Source organism: Carassius carassius, chromosome 21 (assembly GCF_963082965.1).
Source record: "Carassius carassius chromosome 21, fCarCar2.1, whole genome shotgun sequence".
Lineage (NCBI taxonomy): Eukaryota > Metazoa > Chordata > Actinopteri > Cypriniformes > Cyprinidae > Carassius > Carassius carassius.
Genome location: NC_081775.1, coordinates 22,005,816 through 22,029,718, shown reverse-complemented (window position 1 = coordinate 22,029,718; position 23,903 = coordinate 22,005,816). Strand labels below are relative to the sequence as shown.

At 38.6% G+C, this 23,903-nt stretch overlaps 2 protein-coding genes across 7 annotated transcripts in view; one reads left to right on the top strand and one right to left on the bottom strand.

The window, feature by feature from the left end:
* LOC132097856 (F-BAR domain only protein 1-like) overlaps window positions 1-16,343 on the top strand; it is a 43,181-nt gene extending 26,838 nt beyond the window's left edge. The window contains exons 6-27 of one of the 2 annotated variants that reach the window (XM_059503819.1): window positions 147-299; window positions 1,020-1,124; window positions 2,257-2,355; window positions 2,524-2,620; window positions 2,821-2,938; window positions 3,279-3,303; window positions 4,282-4,342; window positions 5,400-5,584; window positions 6,219-6,243; window positions 6,368-6,424; window positions 7,086-7,137; window positions 8,386-8,543; window positions 8,804-9,766; window positions 10,259-10,365; window positions 11,196-11,310; window positions 11,696-11,807; window positions 11,903-12,058; window positions 12,146-12,278; window positions 13,118-13,314; window positions 13,430-13,494; window positions 14,602-14,769; window positions 15,934-16,343. In XM_059503819.1, the coding sequence (XP_059359802.1) occupies window positions 147-299; window positions 1,020-1,124; window positions 2,257-2,355; window positions 2,524-2,620; window positions 2,821-2,938; window positions 3,279-3,303; window positions 4,282-4,342; window positions 5,400-5,584; window positions 6,219-6,243; window positions 6,368-6,424; window positions 7,086-7,137; window positions 8,386-8,543; window positions 8,804-9,766; window positions 10,259-10,365; window positions 11,196-11,310; window positions 11,696-11,807; window positions 11,903-12,058; window positions 12,146-12,278; window positions 13,118-13,314; window positions 13,430-13,494; window positions 14,602-14,769; window positions 15,934-15,962 (3,180 nt within the window). In that variant the 3' untranslated portion in view covers window positions 15,963-16,343. The remainder of the gene's footprint in view (window positions 1-146; window positions 300-1,019; window positions 1,125-2,256; window positions 2,356-2,523; window positions 2,621-2,820; window positions 2,939-3,278; window positions 3,304-4,281; window positions 4,343-5,399; window positions 5,585-6,218; window positions 6,244-6,367; window positions 6,425-7,085; window positions 7,138-8,385; window positions 8,544-8,803; window positions 9,767-10,258; window positions 10,366-11,195; window positions 11,311-11,695; window positions 11,808-11,902; window positions 12,059-12,145; window positions 12,279-13,117; window positions 13,315-13,429; window positions 13,495-14,601; window positions 14,770-15,933) is intronic. The other variant, XM_059503820.1, reaches the window with a different exon arrangement.
* Window positions 16,344-16,376: 33 nt separating this feature from the next.
* The window catches only part of LOC132097857 (DNA-binding protein RFX2-like), a 43,262-nt gene continuing 35,735 nt past the window's right edge, over window positions 16,377-23,903 (bottom strand). For all 5 annotated transcript variants that reach the window (XM_059503822.1, XM_059503823.1, XM_059503821.1 and 2 more), the window contains 8 exons: window positions 22,862-22,974; window positions 20,378-20,535; window positions 20,180-20,277; window positions 19,612-19,761; window positions 19,311-19,519; window positions 18,997-19,150; window positions 18,144-18,186; window positions 16,377-18,045 (listed from right to left, as the gene is read on the bottom strand). In XM_059503822.1, the coding sequence (XP_059359805.1) occupies window positions 17,936-18,045; window positions 18,144-18,186; window positions 18,997-19,150; window positions 19,311-19,519; window positions 19,612-19,761; window positions 20,180-20,277; window positions 20,378-20,535; window positions 22,862-22,974 (1,035 nt within the window). In that variant the 3' untranslated portion in view covers window positions 16,377-17,935. The remainder of the gene's footprint in view (window positions 18,046-18,143; window positions 18,187-18,996; window positions 19,151-19,310; window positions 19,520-19,611; window positions 19,762-20,179; window positions 20,278-20,377; window positions 20,536-22,861; window positions 22,975-23,903) is intronic.

The following is a 23,903-nucleotide window of genomic DNA, read 5'->3' as shown; positions in this document are numbered from 1 at the left end:
GGCCAGAATTGTGTATTGCTGTTTTGTTTTTCATTAAGCATCCACCACAGTTTCTGATCCCCTGCAGTATTTCAGAATGAGCACATTGGGTTCTAAATTTGTGCTTAATATCTGTTGTGTATTTAAATCTGTTGTGTCTTATGTAGACAAAAGAGGAAGTGATCGGGACTCTTGAGTCAGTGCAGTCTCTTCAGGTGCAGAACGGCCACCTGCAGAAGGCCAGAGAAGGCTATCACAGCAAGTGTACAGAGTTGGAGAGACTGCGCAAAGAAGGAGTGCCTCAGAAAGAGCTGGAAAAGGTGTTTGTTTGTGTTTGAGAGAGACGGCATTAAAGTCTGAAAATTTCAATTCTATCATCATTTGCACACCCTCATGTCATTGTAAACCTTAAAAAGGACAAAGAAGCACAATAGAAGTAACATGAAAGTAGTCTACATTCCGAATAATGATAGTTTTGCTTGACAAAGAGACAAAATTCAGGTTATTCATAGATAAATTGACCAGTTGGACATGGGAACCAGAGTTGTGAACCATGTCAACTGATTTATTAAAACTGATTCAAAAGAACAGTTTGTTAACGAAGCCGCAGTGACTACTTTTCTCTTGAATGCACCAGATGAAACTTTTCATAGTTCCTAGAACTATTGGCGGAAGTACCCACTTTTTGGTGGGTTTGCACCACAGGAACTAAGAACATATTTAGTTCTAGGAACTCTGTCTGGGGGAACTACAGTAATTTAGCACCTACTTTAAAATATGGTCCGACGTACATGAACCACCATTCTGGCTAGTTCCTAGAACCCTATAGACACAGGCCAGTGTTTTTTTTCAGAAAGAAAGAAAGAAAGAAGAGAGTCACACTAGATTAGAATGACATGAAGACAACAGTTTCATTTCTGTTTGACCTAATCTTTTAAGCTGGTAGACTTTATCCTCTTTTTTTATGATCTTAAAAAAATAAAGACTTAATTTCTGACTTTGCTTTATATATATACATCCGTCTCTTTCTCATTTCTCAGGCTGAGCTGAAATCTAAAAAGGCAGCTGAGTCTTTTGCAGGGTCTATTGAGAAGTTTAACCGTGCTGGAAGAGACTTTGAACAGAAAATGAGCGAATCAGCACAGGTTGGTGATTTTCAGGGTTTTTTTTTTCCAGCTCAGTTAAGGGCATAAGAGCAGACCACAGTCACATATGTGAAACATTTTTAAAGCGGGGGTTAGCTCACTTGTTCTCATAATCTCGACCTTCAAAGCAATTTTTACTGTATTACAGTGAGCTCAATAAAGCAATGTAAAGTTACCATGGCTACAAGGGCCATTAAAGCAGTCTGTTTGACAAAATGATTGCATGCTTACAGTCTATTTCTGCCTGGCGTCGACCTGCAAGTATGACCAATTTGAGAGCAAAGAAAGGATGAATCAGTAAAATGTAAGAATCCTGACATCACTCTGAGACCAACTCGTGTCAAGTCTGGAAATCTCTCAATTAGGGCATCAACAATAATCTTTAAATTATAGAGGCTGACCACTATTAAATGCTAGGGCCACTACTGCAAAAATTCAGATATAAGGTCTTGATTTACTAAGATCCCAAATAAAAGTTGCAAATATGCTTGTGCAGTCTAATAAAATTATTTTCAGCTCCATTTCTTGAATTGTCATGAATGTCAGAATGTCAGAAAACATCCATATTTTGCACACTTATTTTTCCCACGTGTATTCAGTAGAGTAGCCCTAATTCTTTCAATTTCTGTTGTTAATAATTCCAAACAGGATTATCTTAACAATTCTAGAATGTAAAAAACTAAGGCATAAAAAGTCAAATATCGAAACAACATTCAGAAGATTTTTGGCTTAATTTTGCTTAAAAATGTTATTACATAAACATATGTTTCACAACTTAACTGTCTTTAAAATATATATAATATCTGTTTTTCTTTTATTTCTATTATATATTTATAAACCATTTCAAAGCAATAAGAAGGTTGAGGGCCACACCTTATTGTAAATATTCAAACTACTGTACGCTACTGTTCAGAAGTTTGAGGAGATTGACTCTTAATAAGCAATAATGCATAAAATTGAGGGGAAATTACATTGCATTGTTACCAAATTGTTTTGTAAATAAATGTAGCCTTGGTGAGCATAAGATGATAAAATGATTTTAAAAGTCTTACCGACTGCAAACTTTTAAACAGTACTATTGGTCAGTAGAGGTAAATATCTTCTCTTTACATTTGTTCTTTTACATCTGCAGAAATTTCAGGACATTGAGGAGGCTCATTTACGTCAGATGAAACTACTGATCAAAGCGTATTCACACTCCATTGAAGACACACATGTACAGGTTGGGCAGGTACGGCTCACTCTGGGAATTTTACCTACTCATATATTCTTTTTAGCATCCTATAATTGTGATGAAAGTCTTATAAAGAAGAATTACCCCTCTGGCTCAGAGTTGTTTTGGTCAATGTGGTCTCGATTAGATTTGCTCGATAAAAAATCTTTGTTCTGTCTCCTTCAGGTCCATGAGGAATTCAAGCAGAACGTGGAGAACATTGGCATTGAGAACCTCATTCAGAAGTTTACAGAGCAGAAGGGAACAGGGAAGGAGAGACCCGGTGAGTCACAGAAAGATAAAACACTTTCTGATTTCTCCAGATATTGCATTTCTGGTTTATTGGATAGCAATGCATAGAAAATCATTCTTTTGAAAAATACAAGGTTTTATAGTTTGTCATATTGTCCTTTCAAATGTACTGCACATCTCCGAACCTTCCTTAAACTTCTGTTTGTGTGTGTGTGTGTTTGTGTGGATAAGGTCCAGTAGGGTTTGAGGAATATCTGTCCCCACTAGTATCTGAGAACAGTAAAAAGAGTCGAGCTAAAGCCTTCAGGATCCCTGGACTGGGAAAGAAAGACAAGGAACCAGATTCAACGTGAGTCATGCAATCATATGAAACAACACATTTAAAGGGATAGTTCACCCAAAAATGAAAATTCTGTCTTTAATTACTCATCCTCATGATGTTCCAGACCTGTTGGTTCATCTTCGGAACACCAATTAAGATGTTTTTTATGAAATTGGAGAGCTTTCTGACCCTGCATAGACGGCAACACTAGGTTTGGAATGACATGAGGTTGAGTAATTAATGGCAGAATTTTCATTTTTGGGTGAACTATCCCTTTAATGTTCTAGATCAGGAGAGCAATCAAAATGACCGATTCTTCTTATATACTGTATGGATTTTCATACCTCTTCTGTTTTTTGTCCTCTAGGGATTCAGCTGTGGCAGATGCACTTGTGAGTTTACACACACTCTCTCTTTGCAGAATTGATTTTACACTGAGAACAGGTGATTATGCGTGTGTCTTGTATAATCAGCTGTATTTGATTAAACTTCTGTGACCCTTTTTAAACCATCTTATCTCAAACCAGTTGTTAGTTTACTAGCACATGTAAGCATATGTATGTAGACCATAGACCCTATACTAGTGAGAACATCTCGAAGCCAGATATGTACTTATATTTTATTTATTGGAATTGCATTTCATTTTAATATGTACATCACTAAAACCAAGGATCATTTGCGATTCGATGAGTGAGTCAGATGTTGATTAAATGCTCTGATTTAGCGATTCATTCATTAGACTGATTCAGACCTGTAACTTCTAAACCTGGGTGTCTTTGGAATGATTCATCAACAGAACTGGCTTATATTTGTTTGTTGTTGAATCAAACTACACTGATTATGCTGAATTCATTTGATTCACTCAAAAGAACCAGTTCCAGAACCAGTAACATCGTTCTATATACTTTATTTGGGGGGGTTATTGTAAACTTCTGAGGACAAATTTGTCCCTCCTCCAGAAGTAAACAGAAACATACTGTCCACAGAATGCAGACTCTTTCTACACAGACTTCTGTGTGTATACACTGCAAGAGAGAGTGACGTGTTTGGCAAGGTCTGGTTACCTCATTAAGCTATATTTAACTGTGGCAATACCCGGGGTGTTTAATGAATGTCTGATAGCCCACTGACTGCCAAAATCCTTCAAAAACACACGTGTTACGGGCTCTTACGTAAGACATCAGGCTGCTACTAACTCTCCTAAAACAGCGGCGCTCTTTTCAAATGAGCCATGGAAACAGCATTAGCGTCTTTATGAGTGAAAAACAGACCACATCCACGTTACAGACCGCTCTGTCAGCTGATGTCTTGTGCTTTTAAATGTTGTTTCTTATTGTGAGCTTGTGCTTTCTGTTTGTGCTTATGTGTAGAACTCGCCCCTCGAAGTGGACGACGAGGGCTTTGTGATACGTGCAGATGTCAACCAGAATGATATCCTTCAGAATAAGCCATCAGGAGTGCATTCAGTGTGTGTGTGTGTGCAGAACTGTGTATGCACGTACAGTCAGAGATTGATAGCTTCAGTTCATTTTAATATAGTTCTATTATCAGCATAACAGTTTAACATGAAATTAATATGAATTTCAAAATGTCTTGGTATTGAGTTTGTCTCTCTTTTGCTGTGATGACAGCTGGACCTCCACAAGTTTGTGTAAAACCTGAAATCGTTTGATCCAGCATGATTTGACAATCATCAAAAGAGCATCTTGTACTGCAGTAGAAGCAAAAACATCTGTACAAAATTCACTAGTTTTCTTATTTGATGAATGACCTAGAAATAGAATCTTGAAGATTTTTCATTTATGTCCTAAGAATTTTTTTTAAACGACTAAAAAATTCCAAAGCTTTCTGAAATCCTAAAGTGTCTTTTCAGGTTGATTTTCAACTTGGCCTCAGGCTTTTGAACCCTACTGTAGATATTTAAGGATTGAGAAGCATATCCTCAGCACTACAACAAACAATTTTGCCAAAACTTATTTTTACTCTCATCCACATGGTCTAAAACAGAGGGAGAGGAGAGAGATTTATTTGCCTTCTTTGTTTGCTTTTTATTATTATTTTCTGCAATACTGTCTTCAAACCATCAAAAGTATCACGTACAGATATAAAGGAAGTTATTGTCTAGGCGTGTGGTTTGATAAGGCAGGATAAAGACACTTCTATTTTTTAATAATGGACAGTGATGGATTTGCTGTCTACTTTCCAATAACAATTTCTCCCCAAATACCCTGTGATGAAGATCTGTTGTCATTCTGAGGTTCCTGAGAATTTAAGCTCATCATGAAGAGTGTTTAAGGATATGAAACTCAGTAGACTTCCTAAATAGGATGGTTATTTTTGGCACCTAATCACAGTCTGTAGACTGTTCAGAACAGCTGCGTTTGTGTGAGTGTTTGCACTCTGTGTGTGTTTTCTTTGTAACTGTGTTCAAATACATACGTATTCTGCATCGTGTCTGGATTTGCTCCTTAACTGCATTGCTGTCTACGTTGTGCTGCTGAGGAGAAGGAAGGGAATTTTTACTCCAGCGACTCGGATTTCGATGATGATGAGCCCAAGAAGTTTCACATCAAGATCCGACCGGTTGCAAGCAGTAACCGCAGCAACTCAGCAGCCAATGAATTGGAGCTGAAGGCCACGGTGGGGGCGTTGACCTTGCCCCCTATCAGAGCGGTAAGATGTGGGGGGTATTTAATCTTTAATAGCTAAAATGAGACTGATGCAAATAATAGTATCGTAATAGTAATAATAGTATTAGTCAAATAATAGTAACATTGTTTTGCTATTCTCCCATTATTTGAAATTTTAGTTTCAGAATAAATGAATAAACAGATCAACTGAACACATAAACAGACTAACTAAACCGCTCTAATCTGATTGGTTGCACCTTCCGTGAGCCAGGATTTTGCGAGTTTGCCTTTAAAGTGTGTTTGTCTGCTAAAATGCGCTCTTGAGCAAAAACAAATGACTGTATTTGCCAAAGGCTTCAGATTTTAGTGTAATCAAATCTTTAAAAAATAGTGTTTTTTATTGTCTAGTGTATCTGTGTCTAGTTTATTCAGAAAATCCACACCTAAACAGTATTTTAAAACAAAGTGATTGTTCAGTGGGAAGAGAATAAAGTCCATGACTGCTGTCATATTGGTTGGTTAGAAAATAAATAAGATGCAGCAAAAGCACAAAAGAAAAATGTTTGAAATTTTACAATATGCTCTCTCATTTTAAAAGTGTTGTTAAAAATATGGTGCACAACATTGATTAAATAGCATTTTTTATGACTCTTCCTTTCATTCATCCCATTCTGTAGGTGTCAGTAAAGAAGCAGCTCTCGCGTAAGTTAACTTGTATTTCCCTCTTTATCTCAGACTATATTGTATTATGTATATTATGTCATTACGTTACTTATATATCATGCTAGTGTGAATATTTATCATGTGTCACTTTTCTCCATTACAGGAAACTCCAGTTCAGCAGGTCGATCTGAAGGGGAAGGGGAAAGTGTTTCCCAGAGAGGTCGGTCACACTCAACAGACGACCACTTCTGTACTCATTCAGCTAGAGTTGCATTATAGATCATTCATTTTTCAGTTCTCATGCACTGTTCCTGCGACTAATTTCGACAAGCCATCTCAAATGGCCACAGTCACACACACAATGTCCATCCTCCTCCTCTGTCCACATTAATAGATGCCATTATCCCACAAGCTGCATTTGACACCTTAATCACAGCAATCTGCCTTCCAGCTGACCTGGGATCAGTGTCATAACTGCACCTGATCTCAGGTCAGCTGAATTGCTGTAATTACGGTCTCAGATTGAGCTCTATTTTTATATCGTGGGTTTTGACAGTAATAGCAAAAGTGGAAACCATTTGGTGTGTGTAAGTGGTTTGAAGAGAATGGTTTTAGGCTGCCTTCCTCCCAGGCTCACTATTACCCAAATTGCTTAATTGCAGACATTTATCACATAGATTAATTGTTTGATTAACTTTGTGATTAAAAATGTGTATTTTTTTTATTCAGTAATATTATAGCGTGCTATTATATGCTATATGTTAATTATTATTGGTGTGTTATACCATAATTGGATAAAAAACATTTGCTAAATGACCCTTTACTATATTATTGTATGATATTGCTATATTGTGCAGTAGGGAATGATTGTTGTTCTGCAGATGGAGAACAGGAGGGTCTGCGCAGATCCACGTCCAGTCCAGATCACAGCAGGTACAGAGAGATTATTCACACAGTATAATCACTGAAAGCTTAACTTCCAAAAATGCTGATTTAAATGCATAAATGCTAAATGCTGATTGTTGGTCTCACCCCAAACCCACACCACTGGTTGAGCCAGAAGTAAACATGTTGTAAAGATAAACTGAACAAAAATGATAAATTTAATCAATATTTTAAATTATTGTATTAAATTATTATATTAAATTATTTTAAATATTACAAATTATTTAAATAAAACAGTGTTTTATTAGATTATTTAAAGTATATTAAAGTAGATTATAAACACTACCGTTTAACAGTTTACAGTCTGTAATGTTATGTTTTTAAAAGAAGATTCTTATGCTCACCGAAGCTGAATTTATTTGATCAAATGTACAGTAAAACAGTAATATTGTAAAATACCACTGCAATTTAAAATAACCATTTTATATTTCAGTATATTTTAAAATATTCACATAATAGCAAAAAAAAATTTCAGCAGCTATTATTCCAGTCTTCAGTAGCCGTGTTTCCACTGTCGAGCTTAAATATTTATAAGCGATGCAAAAGACTATGCACACTAAACATTATTAACGTTACCATAGTAAACATGGTAAATGCAATCACTTGGAGAAATCAGACATTAGCTTCTTATTCTCTATCACAATTGTGTATTTATTTAGTAACATATTTTATCTGTCGTCTTGTCTCGAGAGTTTAGCTCCACGTAGCATATCATCAAAATATAATAGCCTAATGATTTTTGTTCGGGAGCTTTTATAAAAATAGAGAGTCTGCGCTGCGGATCATTTCAGAAAGCTAACAGCTATAACACCAGCAATAAACACTTTTATTTTTTTAAATAAGTTGAGCTCAAAACTCACTTTCAGTCAGCAGGAGCCTTTGCAATAACTTGATTTGATGTGAAATATAATCACCCTGCATACAAGGCAGAAATATTTATAAATGATGCAAAAGACTGTGCACGCTAAACATTAACATTAACAAAGTAAACATGGTAAATATGACCACTTGAAGAAACCAGATGTCAGCTTCTTATTCTCTTTTATTAAGAATATCTCTTTGGGTTTGAGACTTTAGTCTTTGCAACTTTAGGGATCTTATCTATTCAGTAACAGCTTGTAACACTCCAAAAAGAAATGAAAACTTGAAATCGCATCATATAACCCTTTTAATGGCCTCAGTTTCTCCTAGGTTTACTTCTTCACCCACTCAGTTTCCCTCCTCTCATCTCTGCAGGCTGAGTTCCACAGCATCCGGTTCGGACGCTCTGTTTGGACCTCCTTTGGAGTCGACCTTTAAGTCCCACAGCTTTGCTGGCAGACAGCAGCTCCAGAACTCCTTCGCTGCGTCTGAATGTAAATCTCCAGCAGCACACCACCCCCGAGCACATTTCCGTGAGAGATGAGAATCGACTGGACGAGCTATCCTCTTAGAGCATTTTAGAAAATGGAGAATTAAAAGCTTTAAAAGTGTGCATTACCATATTCTAAGAATTAATTGATTTGCTTTGTCAGAACTGCTTGTGTAGGCATTAAAGCATGCAAAGTGGAATGTGAATTATGTTTCTGCAGTCAGCCTTTTCCTCATCAAGTCTGTTGGTTTTTCAAAAAGTTTCTATTCTGATCAGTAATAGACTCTACTTTATGTTTGGCAGATGCAGCATTCTCTTCTGATTCATCCTCTCCTGAGAATGTGGAGGATTCTGGACTGGATTCGCCTTCCCATCAGCCCCTTGGGGCTTCCCCAGAGCCCACCAGTTGGGCAGCCTGGCCATCCACTCAATCTCAATCTAAAGATTCTTTAAACTTGAGCCGATCGTCTGACCCCTTTCTCGCTGCATTCCGCGACCCCTCTCCCGGTCGATCTCCTTTTCCGCAGGACGACGCCACAAATGCCTGGCCTTCCAATCTACGTTCTCCACATGCCCCAACCGACGTCGAGCCCACTACCTTCTGCTTCCCGGCCTTCTCCCACAGCCTGGTGTCTTCAGAACTAGAGCCCTCTGTGTGGAGCTGTAAACACATTCCTCCAGAAGACCCCTTCCTGGATGCTTTCCAACGCTCCGCCCCCAAGGACAACCTGCCTCTACCTGATGCCTGGGCCCCGCCTCCCCCTCGGCCCACCAGGGACAGCAGGGGCACGGAAGGCCGCACAGATCCCTTTTCCATCTCTCTGAAGGAGACTAAAACTCTCCCTCCCCCATCCTCCTCTCGCAAAGACCGAGACCGAAAGAGAGAACGTAGCGTCCCACCTCGAGAGTCCCCAGATGATCCTTTCGCTATTACTATGATCGGTAGTCCAACGCACCAATCGTCACTGGCGGCGCAGGCAGCTGCACAAGGCAGAGCCAATAGTAATAGGCCGGCGCCGAGTTTTAACCCCGCCCCCAGTTCTCAGCCGAAGAAAGAGCTGGTGCACTGGAACTCGGTGCATAACCCTTTCAGTGACGGCACTACAAATAACACTGTCACACAGGAGTCCATCAGAAAACAGAGATCTTTTAATGACGAGCCTCGTAGAAACGGACCACGACTCACACGGCATTCTGGGCCACAGGAGGACCTCTGCTTCTCTACAGACAAGGACCAGAACTTTCTTGATATTAACACACAACCAGGTATTATAGACTAGTGTGTGACTAATATGGTGTTTTAATGACTTACATAGTGGACAATATAACGCCAATATACAATGGCTTCAAAACATGTAGACACAATTACCACTTACTTAAAAAATGTCCCCATAACATAGACTTGAACCACACACAAAGTGTATCCATTAGCAAGATCCATTTGATGCACGAATGAATCAGTCAGAACAATTTAATGATTTATTTCCAACTCAGTATTTATGAATCAGACACTTCTACCTTTCACTTGAATAGGCAAATGTCAAGATTTTCAGTGAATTTTCTGAAGATTTAAAAATAGCATATTTGGTGCTCTTTTACATGTATTATATTGAAAAAGTGGCCAAGATATTCTTCAGATTGTTTTGTTCCATGGAAAAAAGTCTGTTGTGTTTGGAATGACATGAAGGTGAAGAAATGATGACAAAATTGCCATGTTTGGATTCTTTATCTTCCCTCTTTTCTGTCTCTTTTTCTCAGTCTCCCAGCATGGTTTCAGGCAGGACAGCACTGAGCGTCTGGCATTGGCTCCCCCTCGCTCGGTTCGGTCCAAGCGCTCCTCAGGCAGACTCGGTGGCTGTGAGCGGGTAAATGCTCCACAGACTTTATGACACCAACTATCCAACCAGCACACTTAAACTTCTTTAAAAGCTTATAAACAAATCCCTTAATCGGGCTCTGCTGCGGCCTCCTTCATTCTTCTCTTGTTTTATGAGATGCGGTTTCTCTCATGTGGTCCTTCAGATTGCTCCCTTGACTTCAGCTCTAAATTTACACCACTGAGAATCCACATCAAGCTTTTAATTGCTGTATACTGTAAGGTAACAAATAATATTACAGTACATATAGAAACAGGCCTCTGGCAATTTGTCCTGCCACAAAACACTAGTTTTCCATCCACACAAGGAGAAAATCAATTGAAAATAGAGAGTTGACAGATATCATGGATGTGAACTTTTCTCTTTTCTTCTAACATCAGTGTTGTATTAGTTTCAAATGTATGGAGAAAGTAAGAGAACACTGGAAAGTGTATAATTTAATAATCATGGTTTTTACTGTTCAATTAAATAGCCCTGTAATATGATTTAAACATTTTTTTCAAAATATATATTTCAAGTAGTCTTCCAATTAATATGAGGTAATAAAACTGCATTTCTAATATAATATATATATATATATATATATATATATATATATATATATAAATATATATATATATATATAAATATAAATATATATATATATATAAATATATATATATATATATATATATTGTAAATGTTTATATTAAGAATGTTATACTGTAAATTATCATTTCATTTTAGTATAGCATTCTACACTATAGCATACTGCAGAAAGTACCGTAAATCCTCTGTTCATAATTTAGATTTTGGACTTTTCCTGTGTCGTGTCTCAGTCTAGGTCCCTGTGCTCGTCTCCTCTGCCTGAACCCAGTCCCCCCCTCACCTCCTCATCCTCCTCCAGTCCCAGCGAATGGGGGGTGCAGAACCGAGGTCCCAGCCCAGCCCGAGGTGACCCGAGACACTCCTATTTTCCTAACCACCCACAGTATCACAGAACTTAATCATAAATTACACTGACATACAGCCCGAGGAGCTCTGCTGTAATTTTATTATGCTAATCCAATGTACACATAAGCACATTTACGGAGGGGACAGTCAGGAAATGTCCTATGACTATTTTTGTCCAATAGCCCACAGGCATGTGTCTAATATAGAGCATCTCCCAAGCCCTGTGTGGTATTCATTTATTTAATCCACGTTCCAAAAAATCCCAGAAATGACAGCAGCAAATGAAGTTTCGAGGTTAAATATTTGTCAAGTTTTTGTCTTAATTAGCAGTTAAAAAGCATGTTGTTGACATTTCTAATGATAATGTTGAACTGTGATACTGCAGGTTTGTCTCGAGGGCCCAGTCCCATTTCTCTGAGCACTCAGGAGTCTTGGCCTGTAGCCGCAGCCATCACAGAGTACATCAATGCCTACTTCAAAGGAGGAGAACACAACCGGTCCGTCTGAGCTTCTTTCACCCCATCTGGAGGACAGAGACTTTTATCACACTGTTGCTCCAACTTAAAGTGATTTCGCTGTGTGTCTGTTTCAGCTGTCTGGTTAAGATCACCGGTGACCTCACTATGTCCTTTCCTGCTGGCATCATTCGCATTTTCACGGCCAACCCCAACGCACCAGTATTAAGCTTCAGATTGGTGAACATCTCTCGAGTGGACCACTTCTTACCCAACCAGAAGTTACTCTACAGGTATGATGCTCTTGAACACTAATACTGACCTGGACTGGGCTCAATACAAGCTCTATGGACAGCATCTTTGGTCTTTTGTACCTGCAGCGACCCGTCACAGAGTGACCCGGACACCAAGGATTTCTGGTTCAACATGCCGGCCTTGACACTCCACCTGCAGAGAGAGGCAGAGCTCAACCCGCAGGCCTCCTATTACAATGTGGCTCTGCTAAAATACCAGGTCAGTCAACTCAAACCTAATGAGTGCTTGAATTACAATATGACCCGCTTTAATGGTACGTTCAGTACATGGCATAAAACATGCCACCAAAAATAATTTTCACTCTTTGGCAAAAACCTTGGTTATTGTGATTGAGGCCAATCTGATAATGTTAAATATTGTTTTAGTAGTGCTCTTTGCAAAGTTTTAGTCAATAATTTTTTTTTTTGCTATAACACCATAAAACCCTAAATGACTATAAAAATTATTATTTAAACAGCTTTACAGCTCAAATAATGTTGAAGACACTAAAGAATTAGTGTACACTATTTTTCCAAAGGTTGGGTTTAATAAGATAGTTTTTTTTTTTTTATACTTCTTTTCAGCAATGAATAATTTTATTCAGCAAGGATGCATTCAATTGATCTTAAGTGACAGACTTACATTGTTAAAAAAAAAAGTTAAAACTCATATTGTAATTTTTACTGTATTTTGATAAAATAAATGCAGCTTTGGTGAGCATAAATGACTTCAAACTCAAAAACATTAACAATCTTACCAACCCTAAAGTGCAGAAGTGCTTGTATAAAATTATTAACATTGTATCAAATGGTATAAACAGTGTGCATGTTTGTCTAAAATTATAAGCTTCCCATTTCTGCTTTTAAATCCTGCCTAAATTGGCCTTCATTTTTTCCATTATTAGTGCCCTGGAAAGAAATTGGACTAACTGAAGACTATATTTTCTTATTCTTTTCTGTTGACTGGGCTTAACTTGCATTGAACTCAGATTATTCCTTTTATGGATGACATCTTAGAAAATGTTAATAGTTTTTTTTTTTGAATGAACTCTGTCCTAGGCGTCCTCTCAGGATCCAGGTTGTGCGCCCCTCCTGCTGTCGGCCGAGTGTCAGCGCAGTGGAACAGTGACCCGTGTGTCTCTGGATTACCACTGCTGTCCCGCAACTGCTCCCTTCACCCAGCTGACCTCTGTACAATTTCTGCTGCCCCTCGATCACACCGCCACCGACCTGCAGTGCCAGCCGCCCGCTTCCTGGTGAGAAGCAGTGTGTGTGACTGACTTGCATTAATAACACAGTACTGGGAAGAAAATTAGGTGAATATGTGATGAGAGACGAAGAGAACCTGTTTTATTTGTTGTTGTTTCACAGGAACACAGAGGAAAGACGACTTCTATGGAAATTGTCCAATCTCTCTCCAACCAATCACAGTAAAGGTCAGTGCTGCCACCACCTGTTCATCCTCACCTTTCTCTTTGAGCGCTTATTCATGATTCATATTTAAAGGGACTGTAAGTAGGAATTACTCCCATCTAGTGGTGAAATTGTATTTTGCATCCAAACTAATTTTGCTCTCCAGCGCCTCGCTTTTTCAAATGCGCGTTGCATCTACGGTAGGCGATATGTACCAAAAAGCTTTGACAGGATGTCTTCTAATAGCACTTCGTTTTGGCGATGATGTTTTCTTCTCCTGTGGCACGGCATATGTATGGTCCATAATAAGAATGCAATCCAGACTTTTAAACTTGCCGGTGCAGTTTCAAGCGCCTCTCACTGCTCTGCACCTGCGTTTCTGGCTCTGACCGAAAACGCGTTGTGGAAACGCGTTGGCTTAGTACTTTTTGTCCCTCTCTGCTATTATAGTTTTGCAAGATGGCGGAACTACATGGAAGCCTCCGTCGACCTACCCGTCCCATGTATATAAAGATAATAAATTCTTCATTTACGAGGATTAGTTTAAACATTGGCATAGGTATTTGTACACCATTGAGGGCATATTTATGAATAAAAATATTGATTTTAGATAATAAAATACCTAAAAACTTACTTATTGTCCCTTTAAGGGGAACTCTTTTCCCCCACCCTCATGTCATTAAAAAATATTAATAGCATTATTTATTCCACAAAAGGAAAATTCTTAAGGAAAAAAGAATTCAGTCTTTGTTATATTTTGGCCATTTGCTAAAATCATATAAGTAATTTTTTTTCCCTCATTATTGTACACACAGCACCCCATATTGACAGAAAAAAACAGAATTGTTGACATTTTTGCAGATTTATTAAAAAAGAAAAACTGAAATATCACATGGTCCTAAGTATTCAGACCCTTTGCTCAGTATTTAGTAGAAGCACCCTTTTGATCTAATACAGCCATGAGTCTTTTTGGGAAAGATGCAACAAGTTGGAACATTTTTGAAGCAACATATTTATTAAAAAGTGGCCACCATTAGGATAGTCTGAGATACTTTTATTTCCAAAGGCTCTTGCACATATGTGACGAACTCATGAGCATGATTCTGTGAATGTGTGTTTCTGTGTCTCAGGGTCTGGCACGCTGTGTGCCAGTTGGCAGTGCCTGGAGGTGCCCCGTGGTCCTCCCCCGAGCCTGGCTGTGCAGTTCGTGGGAACGGGGGCGTCTCTCTCAGGCCTGGACGTGGAGCTGGTGGGCAGCCGCTACCGCATGTCCCTGGTGAAGAAGAGGTTCGCCACAGGTGGGGGCAAGACCTACTTTTTGTCCCTCATAAGCAGCTCATTTCTTCAGTCGGATATCTTGTTGTCAGGGTGTTCTCTAGATGGTTGCTTTCTGGTCAAATTCAAAATAGGTTTCTATGATATCCTAGTAATGATATGGTTTCGCTCCCTCCAGCAGTTTGTAGTTTGTCATTTTGTTTGTCCATGTTAGTGTCACCGTAACACAACAAGCTCAGCTTTTCTCAAATGTATTTTATGCCATAACGTACATACATAACTTTTTTTTTTTCTGTAACTCAAACAGTACGTTTCATGTCCCAGTGAATGCATCTGTAAAATGCATAAATGTAAATATTTAGCTATTCATGTGTAAATTGCAAAAAAATTCAGCAGGAAGAGGATTATATAGGTTTCTGATAAAATGTATCAATATTTGAAATATGTCTATTCAGCTTGACATTAACCGGTAGCTCAATTGGTAGAGCACTGCGTTATCAAGCGCAAGGTTGGGGATTAGATTCCCCGGGAACACATGATAGGTAAAAATTGATAGCTTGAATACACTGTAAGTCGCTTTGGATAAAAGCGTCTGCTAAATGCATAAATTTAATTTAAATTTTACATTTAATTTTAAATTTAACCTAATTGTCATTTTAGTAGCGGATACTATTAGTTTTTATTTAAAATGTTTTTTTTTACTTTCAGTTTTCATTTTAATTTTAAAGTAATTTTGTGGTGCTTTGTGATTTGTAGTTGTTCAAGTGTCTAAATAGTATTTATTTTTATTTCAGTTTTGATATTTTAGTACAAGTTAAACTAAATGAAAATGAAAATGTTTCTAGCTGAAATGTGTTTGTGTGCGTTTTTGTTTATAATTCATGTGTTTATTATTTTAGATAACATTTATTTTTTTTGTCAAGTAATAAAAATGTCATAACCATCAATGCTTTTCAAAAAAAAAAAGTGTGTTTAAATAGCTATATAAAATTCTTGCTATAAAAAAAAACTAGACTAAATTTATATGCTTTTTAATCCATGAAAACAACAGATATTAATGTTATGACATTAGGATATTTTAAAATTGACCCATTTTTGCTGTGTTTTCTTGAAATGGCAACTCAAGACAGATATAATAACAGTATGATGTCACCAGAGAACTAATGTTCATCTGTATTGTTTTACAGGAAAATACATGGCTGGGTGTTCTTTGTGAGCACTTCCACAGAGGCACAACGTTTGCACTTTTTAACCCCCCTGGACTGCTGGAACTGTCCACATGCTACAGCCCTGGAGAGGAGAGATCATATTGTATATACAGTGTGATGTGGGAAATCGCTAATACCCATGATGCATTGCTCTAGGTCAAGTATGCCCTTGAATAAGGGACCACAACCAGCCTCTACTTTTATTTGTATAGAATTGTTTGTTCAGTGCGCAAGCCACACATTTATTTCAAGTTTGAAGAACTGGATGTACATTTCTTTTCATTTTTAGTACAAATTTGTGAATGAGTAAGATATATAATGCATATAAAGTTCTGATATTTACAGAATGTATGTATGTGGAGTATTCAAGAAAGCTTTAATATGGAAAACGAGTCTGTGTCAGTCATTACACAACAAGCAAGTGGCTTACACAAATTTATTACACTTTTTACCAGTACAAAATGCAGTCGAACTAAGCGGTTGAGGCTAAATAAAGAATTTTTTTAAAGACACAAAAATAAGGTATCAATATAGTGAGAAGAATTGCATTTACCTCCATAAAAATAATCCATAGCAAGAAGCTTTAAAACAGCCTTAAAAAAAACTGATGAGCAAATTCCCTTTCCAAAAGCACACAACAGGTAAAGAACCATGACAGGCGTTAAAGTACAGAGCCTGACACTCACAACCAACCACAGTGAGAAAAAACAAAACACAAAGCTAGTAGAAATGAATTTTGTCTTTGTAAATAGCAGAGAGGGACATGTAGGGCACTCATTACGGGCCGCTACCAGGCACCAGAAAAGATCCCGACCGGGTTCAGCACAACATCGTCAAAAACAATTACAAACGGATCCTGAAAACGACATCGCTCCTGAAAATATTTCCAGCTTTATGTCAGTTTCCATTACAAGCGTGAAAACTAAAACATCAGATGTACAGCACCAGGTGATGAGGCATATTCTGTTACGGGACGTGTCTATTCGGGGTTTTCTACTTCTAGAAAAAGCTTTGTCGCTTTTACGTTTTTTTGCAATAACATTTACACAATATCTACTTAAATATGTAAAGGAACTTCTTTTAATCGTTCTTCAAAAATAAAAAAGCTTGTTATGTATGTTACACAAGAACTATTCACAAGCTGTCGAGTGCACACTCACTTCCAGTTACTTCCGCAGGCCTTGTGTACAGACGCACGCTCACACACAGGTACGTTCAATATATCAAGTCGACTAGGCTCTTTTTAACCACTGCAAACATCTAAGAACTCGTCAAGTAACTACAAAACTATAGCAAAAAGTTTCACAAACCAGTTTTGATGGGTTCATCCAAAACGGAGCAATCTCCATCAATACAGTAGGTGTATGTACATCCCGAAGCTTTCGAACGAGAACGGGCCGCTTTCAGAGTCCAATAATCTCTAAATCGTATTAAAAGTTAGACATTCATTCGTTAGAACTACAAATGGTTGAGGTATAGACTAGGCATCTCATATGGCCGGGGTTTATCTACAAAACGGCATTGAAAAGGCTTTGCATGTGCAGCAGGTTGGGGGCGACGAGCGGGCAGCTTTGGGGTCAGCAGGTTGCATCTACGCCTGAGGAAACAGCCGAGGCAGAAAGTCTAAAATGTGACCATCTTTAAAGGTGCTTTAGACATCTGAGGTTCTGAGACGATACATTCATTCTGTTGTTAGAGGCACGGCTGAGGGAACGACAGAACGAGAGAAAATCAAAGAGAAAGAGAGAGACAGGTTTGCTCTAGTGTTTCTTTTCTCATCTAAGGCACTGAAAGAAGACTATGGCACATGAAAAAACATCACAAAACCAGCATGTTCTTGTTTCACAGTCGCAGAAAACCTAAAGGTGAGCAGGAGACACACACTGACCCTATACAGACCTACGTACCCCTCGAGATACAGAAAAACCTCACAGATAAGTGTTATCTTGACCACCGGCAGCTGTTTGAGGTGGTCCTGCTCTTAGATCTCCTGCAGGGAGGGACTGATCTCGATTCGCTCTCTCTTGACCGCCGGCTCGCTCATGCTCGACATGTCTCCGTCACTGGCCAGATCGTCTGAGAAGGAGGCGTCTGGGAGAGGAAAAGAGAGAAGGATGTTGGATACAGAGCAGATGAACCATAAAAAAAAGAGACAGAAACTTTGTTTGGGTTGGCATCACATTCGTTACCTTTCTCCATGAGTGATGGCATCATGGAGCTGAGGTCACTGAACTGAAAATGTGAAGACGACAACAAATGAAAAAACAATGCCATATTTTTATGCTGGATTTTTAGAAACGTTTAACTGTAACTGTAAATACGGAACAAAAATTTAAGTAATGTTAAATCAATTGAGTATTGTTTGAAAATTATTTGTTTGCACAAATCATTTCCACCACAACCAACAATTTTACCACTAACAAATGTTTACCAAAAGTTAGTGTAATTATTATCCAGAAAGACAAAAGTGTAAGGTAAATATTACTTCTGAGCAGAATTTCATTATATAATAATAATTATTATTATTATTAATAAAATTTTATATATATATATATATATAGAGAGAGAGAGAGAGAAAGATTTAATATTACAAGATGATAACTAAATATTAAATGTAAAACTTTTATATTATTAATACCATTACTATTAGGATGGGTGGATTTAATTAATATATCATTAATAATTTAGATTAACTGTATAGACAGATGGATGCATGCATAGATGGATCATAATAAATATAACCATTATAATTATTTTATCAATGTATGTATATAGTAGAAAATATCTACTGATAATAATGTAATTCTCTGCTTTTAGTTTATGTTTAATACTAGTTGGAAAAACAGCCTCAGCTAAAGTTCTGAGTTCTATTCTGCTGATGCGTGTAACAGTGCTCTTGGACACTTATTTAAATAAACTCCTTAAAACAAACTTTTCACACCCGCAATATTTTCTTTTCATAAAGAGCCACGGAGCCAAAAGAAACACCTGCATGTGCTCAACTCGAAACACAAGCGGTGAGATCAGATCAGATCTCCTCACCTCCCCCATGACGGCGATGGGCGTCTCTCCGGTAGCCATGGCGACTCGGTGTTCCACCAAATAGAACATGTATTCATCATAGAGCAGGCGGATGAGGTGGAAGGAGCCGAAGCTGGCGGCCGAACGCAGAGTCAGATCTCTGATCACCATAGAGCTGAAACCACAGCAACAGAGTTTCATTACAAACTACCACAACCAGACGCAGATCTCTTCAGAAGTTCAACTAATCAAACCCAATCAAATTGATCGGAAATAAATGCATTGGAAATACTGCACTATTCAAGTAAAAGAAGTACTTCTAGAAAGCCTTGTACCTGTAGAAGGACCACTTGAGCAGGAACTGGCGTGCGGCGCGGGGGAAGCTGGTACTGCCCTCAAAGGGCTTCAGCACCTGGTTGACGACGTTATCCAGCCAGACGGCCCACTGATCCAGAGAGCTCTGCTGCTGCAGGGTCACCTTAAAGTCCTGCTCCAAACGCTGGACGACGCTCTCGTCACACTGGCACACCCAGGACGCCTGCTCCTGTGACAAACACACACACGCAGAGTGAGCTGAACAGATCCATGAACCCGAGACAGGAAGTCAAAGGACGGCGTGTGATGAGAGAGACAGACCTGCACGTTAGCAAAGTCCACTCTGTTGAGGTCGCTGAGCATCTGGTTGATCTGGGACGTGTTCTGAAGGACGGCTCGCGCTGCCTGGGCCAGGTGATTCAGAGAGGTGTAGCGGCGCAGGGTCTGTGCAAATGCACTCACTACTCCTGTCTGCTCAGGGGACAATAAAACATTGGGAGCATTAACACAAATATATCTAAACCTCACATCCTCCATGGTAAGAGTCACCAAGATTACACTTTCATATTGTCACAGGCATAATCCACAAGCATACATATTATTTCATATACAATACTGTACAATATATTTAGACTGTCCATCCCTTTATGATTACAGTGTACCCATCTTCTGATGGCTACTCCCAGCAGGATAATACATATATATACATTAAAAAAATGGAATTTTACAACTTCTGAAACTGTAAGAATATAAATTTTTTATTTGCATTTTCAAAAAAAATTTATTTGACATTTTTCAGTTTTTTTTTACAACTTCTGCTTTCCTTGAATGGTGTCTGATTTAGAGAACACTTTTCAGCAAATGCATCCTTTCAGAAACACACACATACCTTAGTGCGGACAATCTCCTGTGGGTAGTCACTCATGGCTGAGGTCAGCCACCCCTCCAGACTCTTAGCGAAGTTTCTGATAGCTTGAGTGAGGGTGCCTGCAGGATCATATTTCCCATCAGTCATGCTCTCAATCATTCTGCTTCCAGTACACTGGAACAGGTCACAGTAAGAGTGTGTATATGTATAAATACTAACTGGGAACAGGCCGCAGTACATCAGGGATGAGGATCTCCACCAGTGCCTGATACAGGATGTGATCACAGCTCCTCATCCACTGTTTGATTGGTTCATATTTACACAGAGCGATCAGCTTCTCTCTGGGGAATCCTCTAATGTCCTCCACATCCTCTTCACTGCACAATACACAATATACATATTTGAGTCGAGCATATTAAAACAGCTTATTTTATTTCTTCTAAATAATCTTTTAAAATGATTTAAAGGATTGCATTAATCAATGTGTGTGTGTGACACACACAGTCAAACAGTAAAGACATTTTTAATGCTAAAATAGATTTACATTTCAAACTAATGCTGCCGTTTTGAAATCCTGACATAAAAAATAAAAAAACACTGAAAGATAAAAGGCTGCAAAACGTTTTTCAACATTGATAATAATAAGAAATGTTTCTTTGGCCAATTAGAATGATTTCTGAAGGACCGTGTGACAAGGAAGACTGGTTTCCCATCACAAAGGACATTTTAAAATCTTAAAATAGAAAACAGTTATTTTAAATTATAATAAAATTTCACAAAATTACTGTTTTACTGTATGTTTATGTAATAAATGCAACATTGCTGAACATAAGAGACTTTCAAACACAAACAATCTTACCAACGGCAAACGTTTGAATGGTGGTGCAGCTTTTGAATATTTCAGAGGAGATTAAAACTTGAATATATACACATATACACACACACACACACACACACATACATAATATGTACAGTCGTGGCCAAAAGTTTTGAGAATTACATGAATATTAGTTTTCAAAAAGTTTGCTGCTAAACTGCTTTTAGATCTTTGTTTTAGTTGTTTCTGTGATGTACTGAAATATAATTACAAGCACTTCATACGTTTCAAAGGCTTTTATCGACAATTACATGACATTTATGCAAAGAGTCAGTATTTGCAGTGTTGGCCCTTCTTTTTCAGGACCTCTGCAATTCGACTGGGCATGCTCTCAATCAACTTCTGGGCCAAATCCTGACTGATAGCAACCCATTCTTTCATAATCACTTCTTGGAGTTTGTCAGAATTAGTGGGTTTTTGTTTGTCCACCCGCCTCTTGAGGATTGACCACAAGTTCTCAATGGGATTAAGATCTGGGGAGTTTCCAGGCCATGGACCCAAAATTTCAACATTCTGGTCCCCGAGCAACTTAGTTATCACTTTTGCCTTATGGCACGGTGCTCCATCGTGCTGGAAAATGCATTGTTCTTCACCAAACTGTTGTTGGATTGTTGGAAGAAGTTGCTGTTGGAGGGTGTTTTGGTACCATTCTTTATTCATGGCTGTGTTTTTGGGCAGAATTGTGAGTGAGCCCACTCCCTTGGATGAGAAGCAACCCCACACATGAATGGTGTCAGGATGCTTTACTGTTGGCATGACACAGGACTGATGGTAGCGCTCACCTTTTCTTCTCCAGACAAGCCTTTTTCCAGATGCCCCAAACAATCTGAAAGGGGCTTCATCGGAGAATATGACTTTGCCCCAGTCCTCAGCAGTCCATTCACTATACTTTCTGCAGAAGATCAATCTGTCCCCGATGTTTTTTTTGGAGAAAAGTGGCTTCTTTGCTGCCCTTCTTGACACCAGGCCATCTTCCAAAAGTCTTGGCCTCACTGTGCGTGCAGATGCGCTCACACCTCCCTGCTGCCATTCCTGAGCAAGCTCTGCACTGGTGGCACTCCGATCCCGCAGCTGACCGATCCTCTTTAGGAGACCATCCTGGCGCTTGCTGGACTTTCTTGGACACCCTGAAGCCTTCTTTACAAGAATTGAACCTCTTTCCTTGAAGTTCTTGATGATCCTATAAATTGTTGATTTAGGTGCAATCTTAGTAGCCACAATATCCTTGCCTGTGAAGCCAATTTATGCAATGCAATGATGGCTGCACGCGTTTCTTTGCAGGTCACCATGGTTAACAATGGAAGAACAATGATTTCAAGCATCACCCTCCTTTTAACATGTCAAGTCTGCCATTTTAACCCAATCAGCCTGACATAATGATCTCCAGCCTTGAGCACGTCAACATTCTCACCTGAGTTAACAATTACTGAAATGATCTCAGCAGGTCCTTTAATGACAGCAATGAAATGCAGTGGAAAGGTTTTTTTGGGATTAATTTTAATCTAAAAAAGTTAATTTAAAGTTAATTTTCTTGGCAAAGAAGGACTATGCAATTCATCTGATCACTCTTCATAACATTCTGGAGTATATGCAAATTGCTATTATAAAAACTTAAGCAGCAACTTTTCCAATTTCCAATATTTATGTAATTCTCAAAACTTTTGGCCACGACTGTACACACAAATATACATAACACTACAGAAATCTCCAAGATTTTTTAGGGTTCTACTTATTCCAGGACTGAAAAATCACCATTTAAAACATTTCTAGACATTTTCATGTTTTCCATGACTGGGAACCTGTGAAGGTTTACAGGACTACAGCACCTGTTATGAATGGTAGTGGCTCCGTCACTTGATGGCGCTGTTGAATACCAAAAGGTCTGCCATAGCTTCTCTATGAGATGGAACTGCAAGTTCATGACTACGTCCAGAGTAGCCTGAAAGAGAGAAATCAATTTTAAATGCAAAGTTTGTACATGCTTCCATGCATAAAATCATTAAAACAGAAAACTATTTCCACCAGATACTCTAAATGCACATTTGACATTAAATACCTCTATAAACCCTGGCAAAACAATGTCAGAACAAAAACACAGATACGTGATGACTTTTTTGTGGCTTCAAGAATATCTTGAGAAACTTCCATGTAAGTTATAACACCAGTGAAATGAGCATGCTCCTTCATTCGGAGTGTCTTTTGTCTTTCCTATTGGCATAGACAAGCAGATCATCTCAAGTACGGCCCACTCATGGCATCACGGTCCACCTCAGTGTCTAAATCATGTAAACAGCCAGCACTCATTCAGAAGGCAATCCACCTTCTTATATAAACAATTTAATTGTTGTACAACACAAACCACATGCAAAACCTCATCTTATATTGAGTTTTATGTCCAAAAAAAGAAGTTCAGTCTGTTTGGTGAGGAAGGTATTTTAGCAAACTGTGACAAGCAGAAACAAAAGTAGATGTTGGTGCTTTATCAGAGAGCAGAAGTGAGAGTGTGGTGAGTTCAGAGTGGGTTTGTCTCAGTGATTCACACTCGGCTCTCAGATTCTCCTCGATGAGGACACACACTCTTGTATCCAGTTACACAGCCCCCCCTCCCCCCTCCTCTCATCGGTCACATGCTATGTTTTGGCTTCCACAGCCAGGTCACCGTGGCAACCTTGTTTACCGTTGCCCCGGCAACAGTTCAAACACAGCACTCCAAAACAAAAAGAGAGAAAATTCTCTACTGGACAAACAAGCTTTCTTACCTTAGTTGAAAGAGGGGAAAAGCACTACAGTCCTGCTTCTAGAGGACAAGTAGATGATTTTTAAAGAGTTTTGGATTTGTGGACTCTGAAAGTCTGGTTTATAAACTTA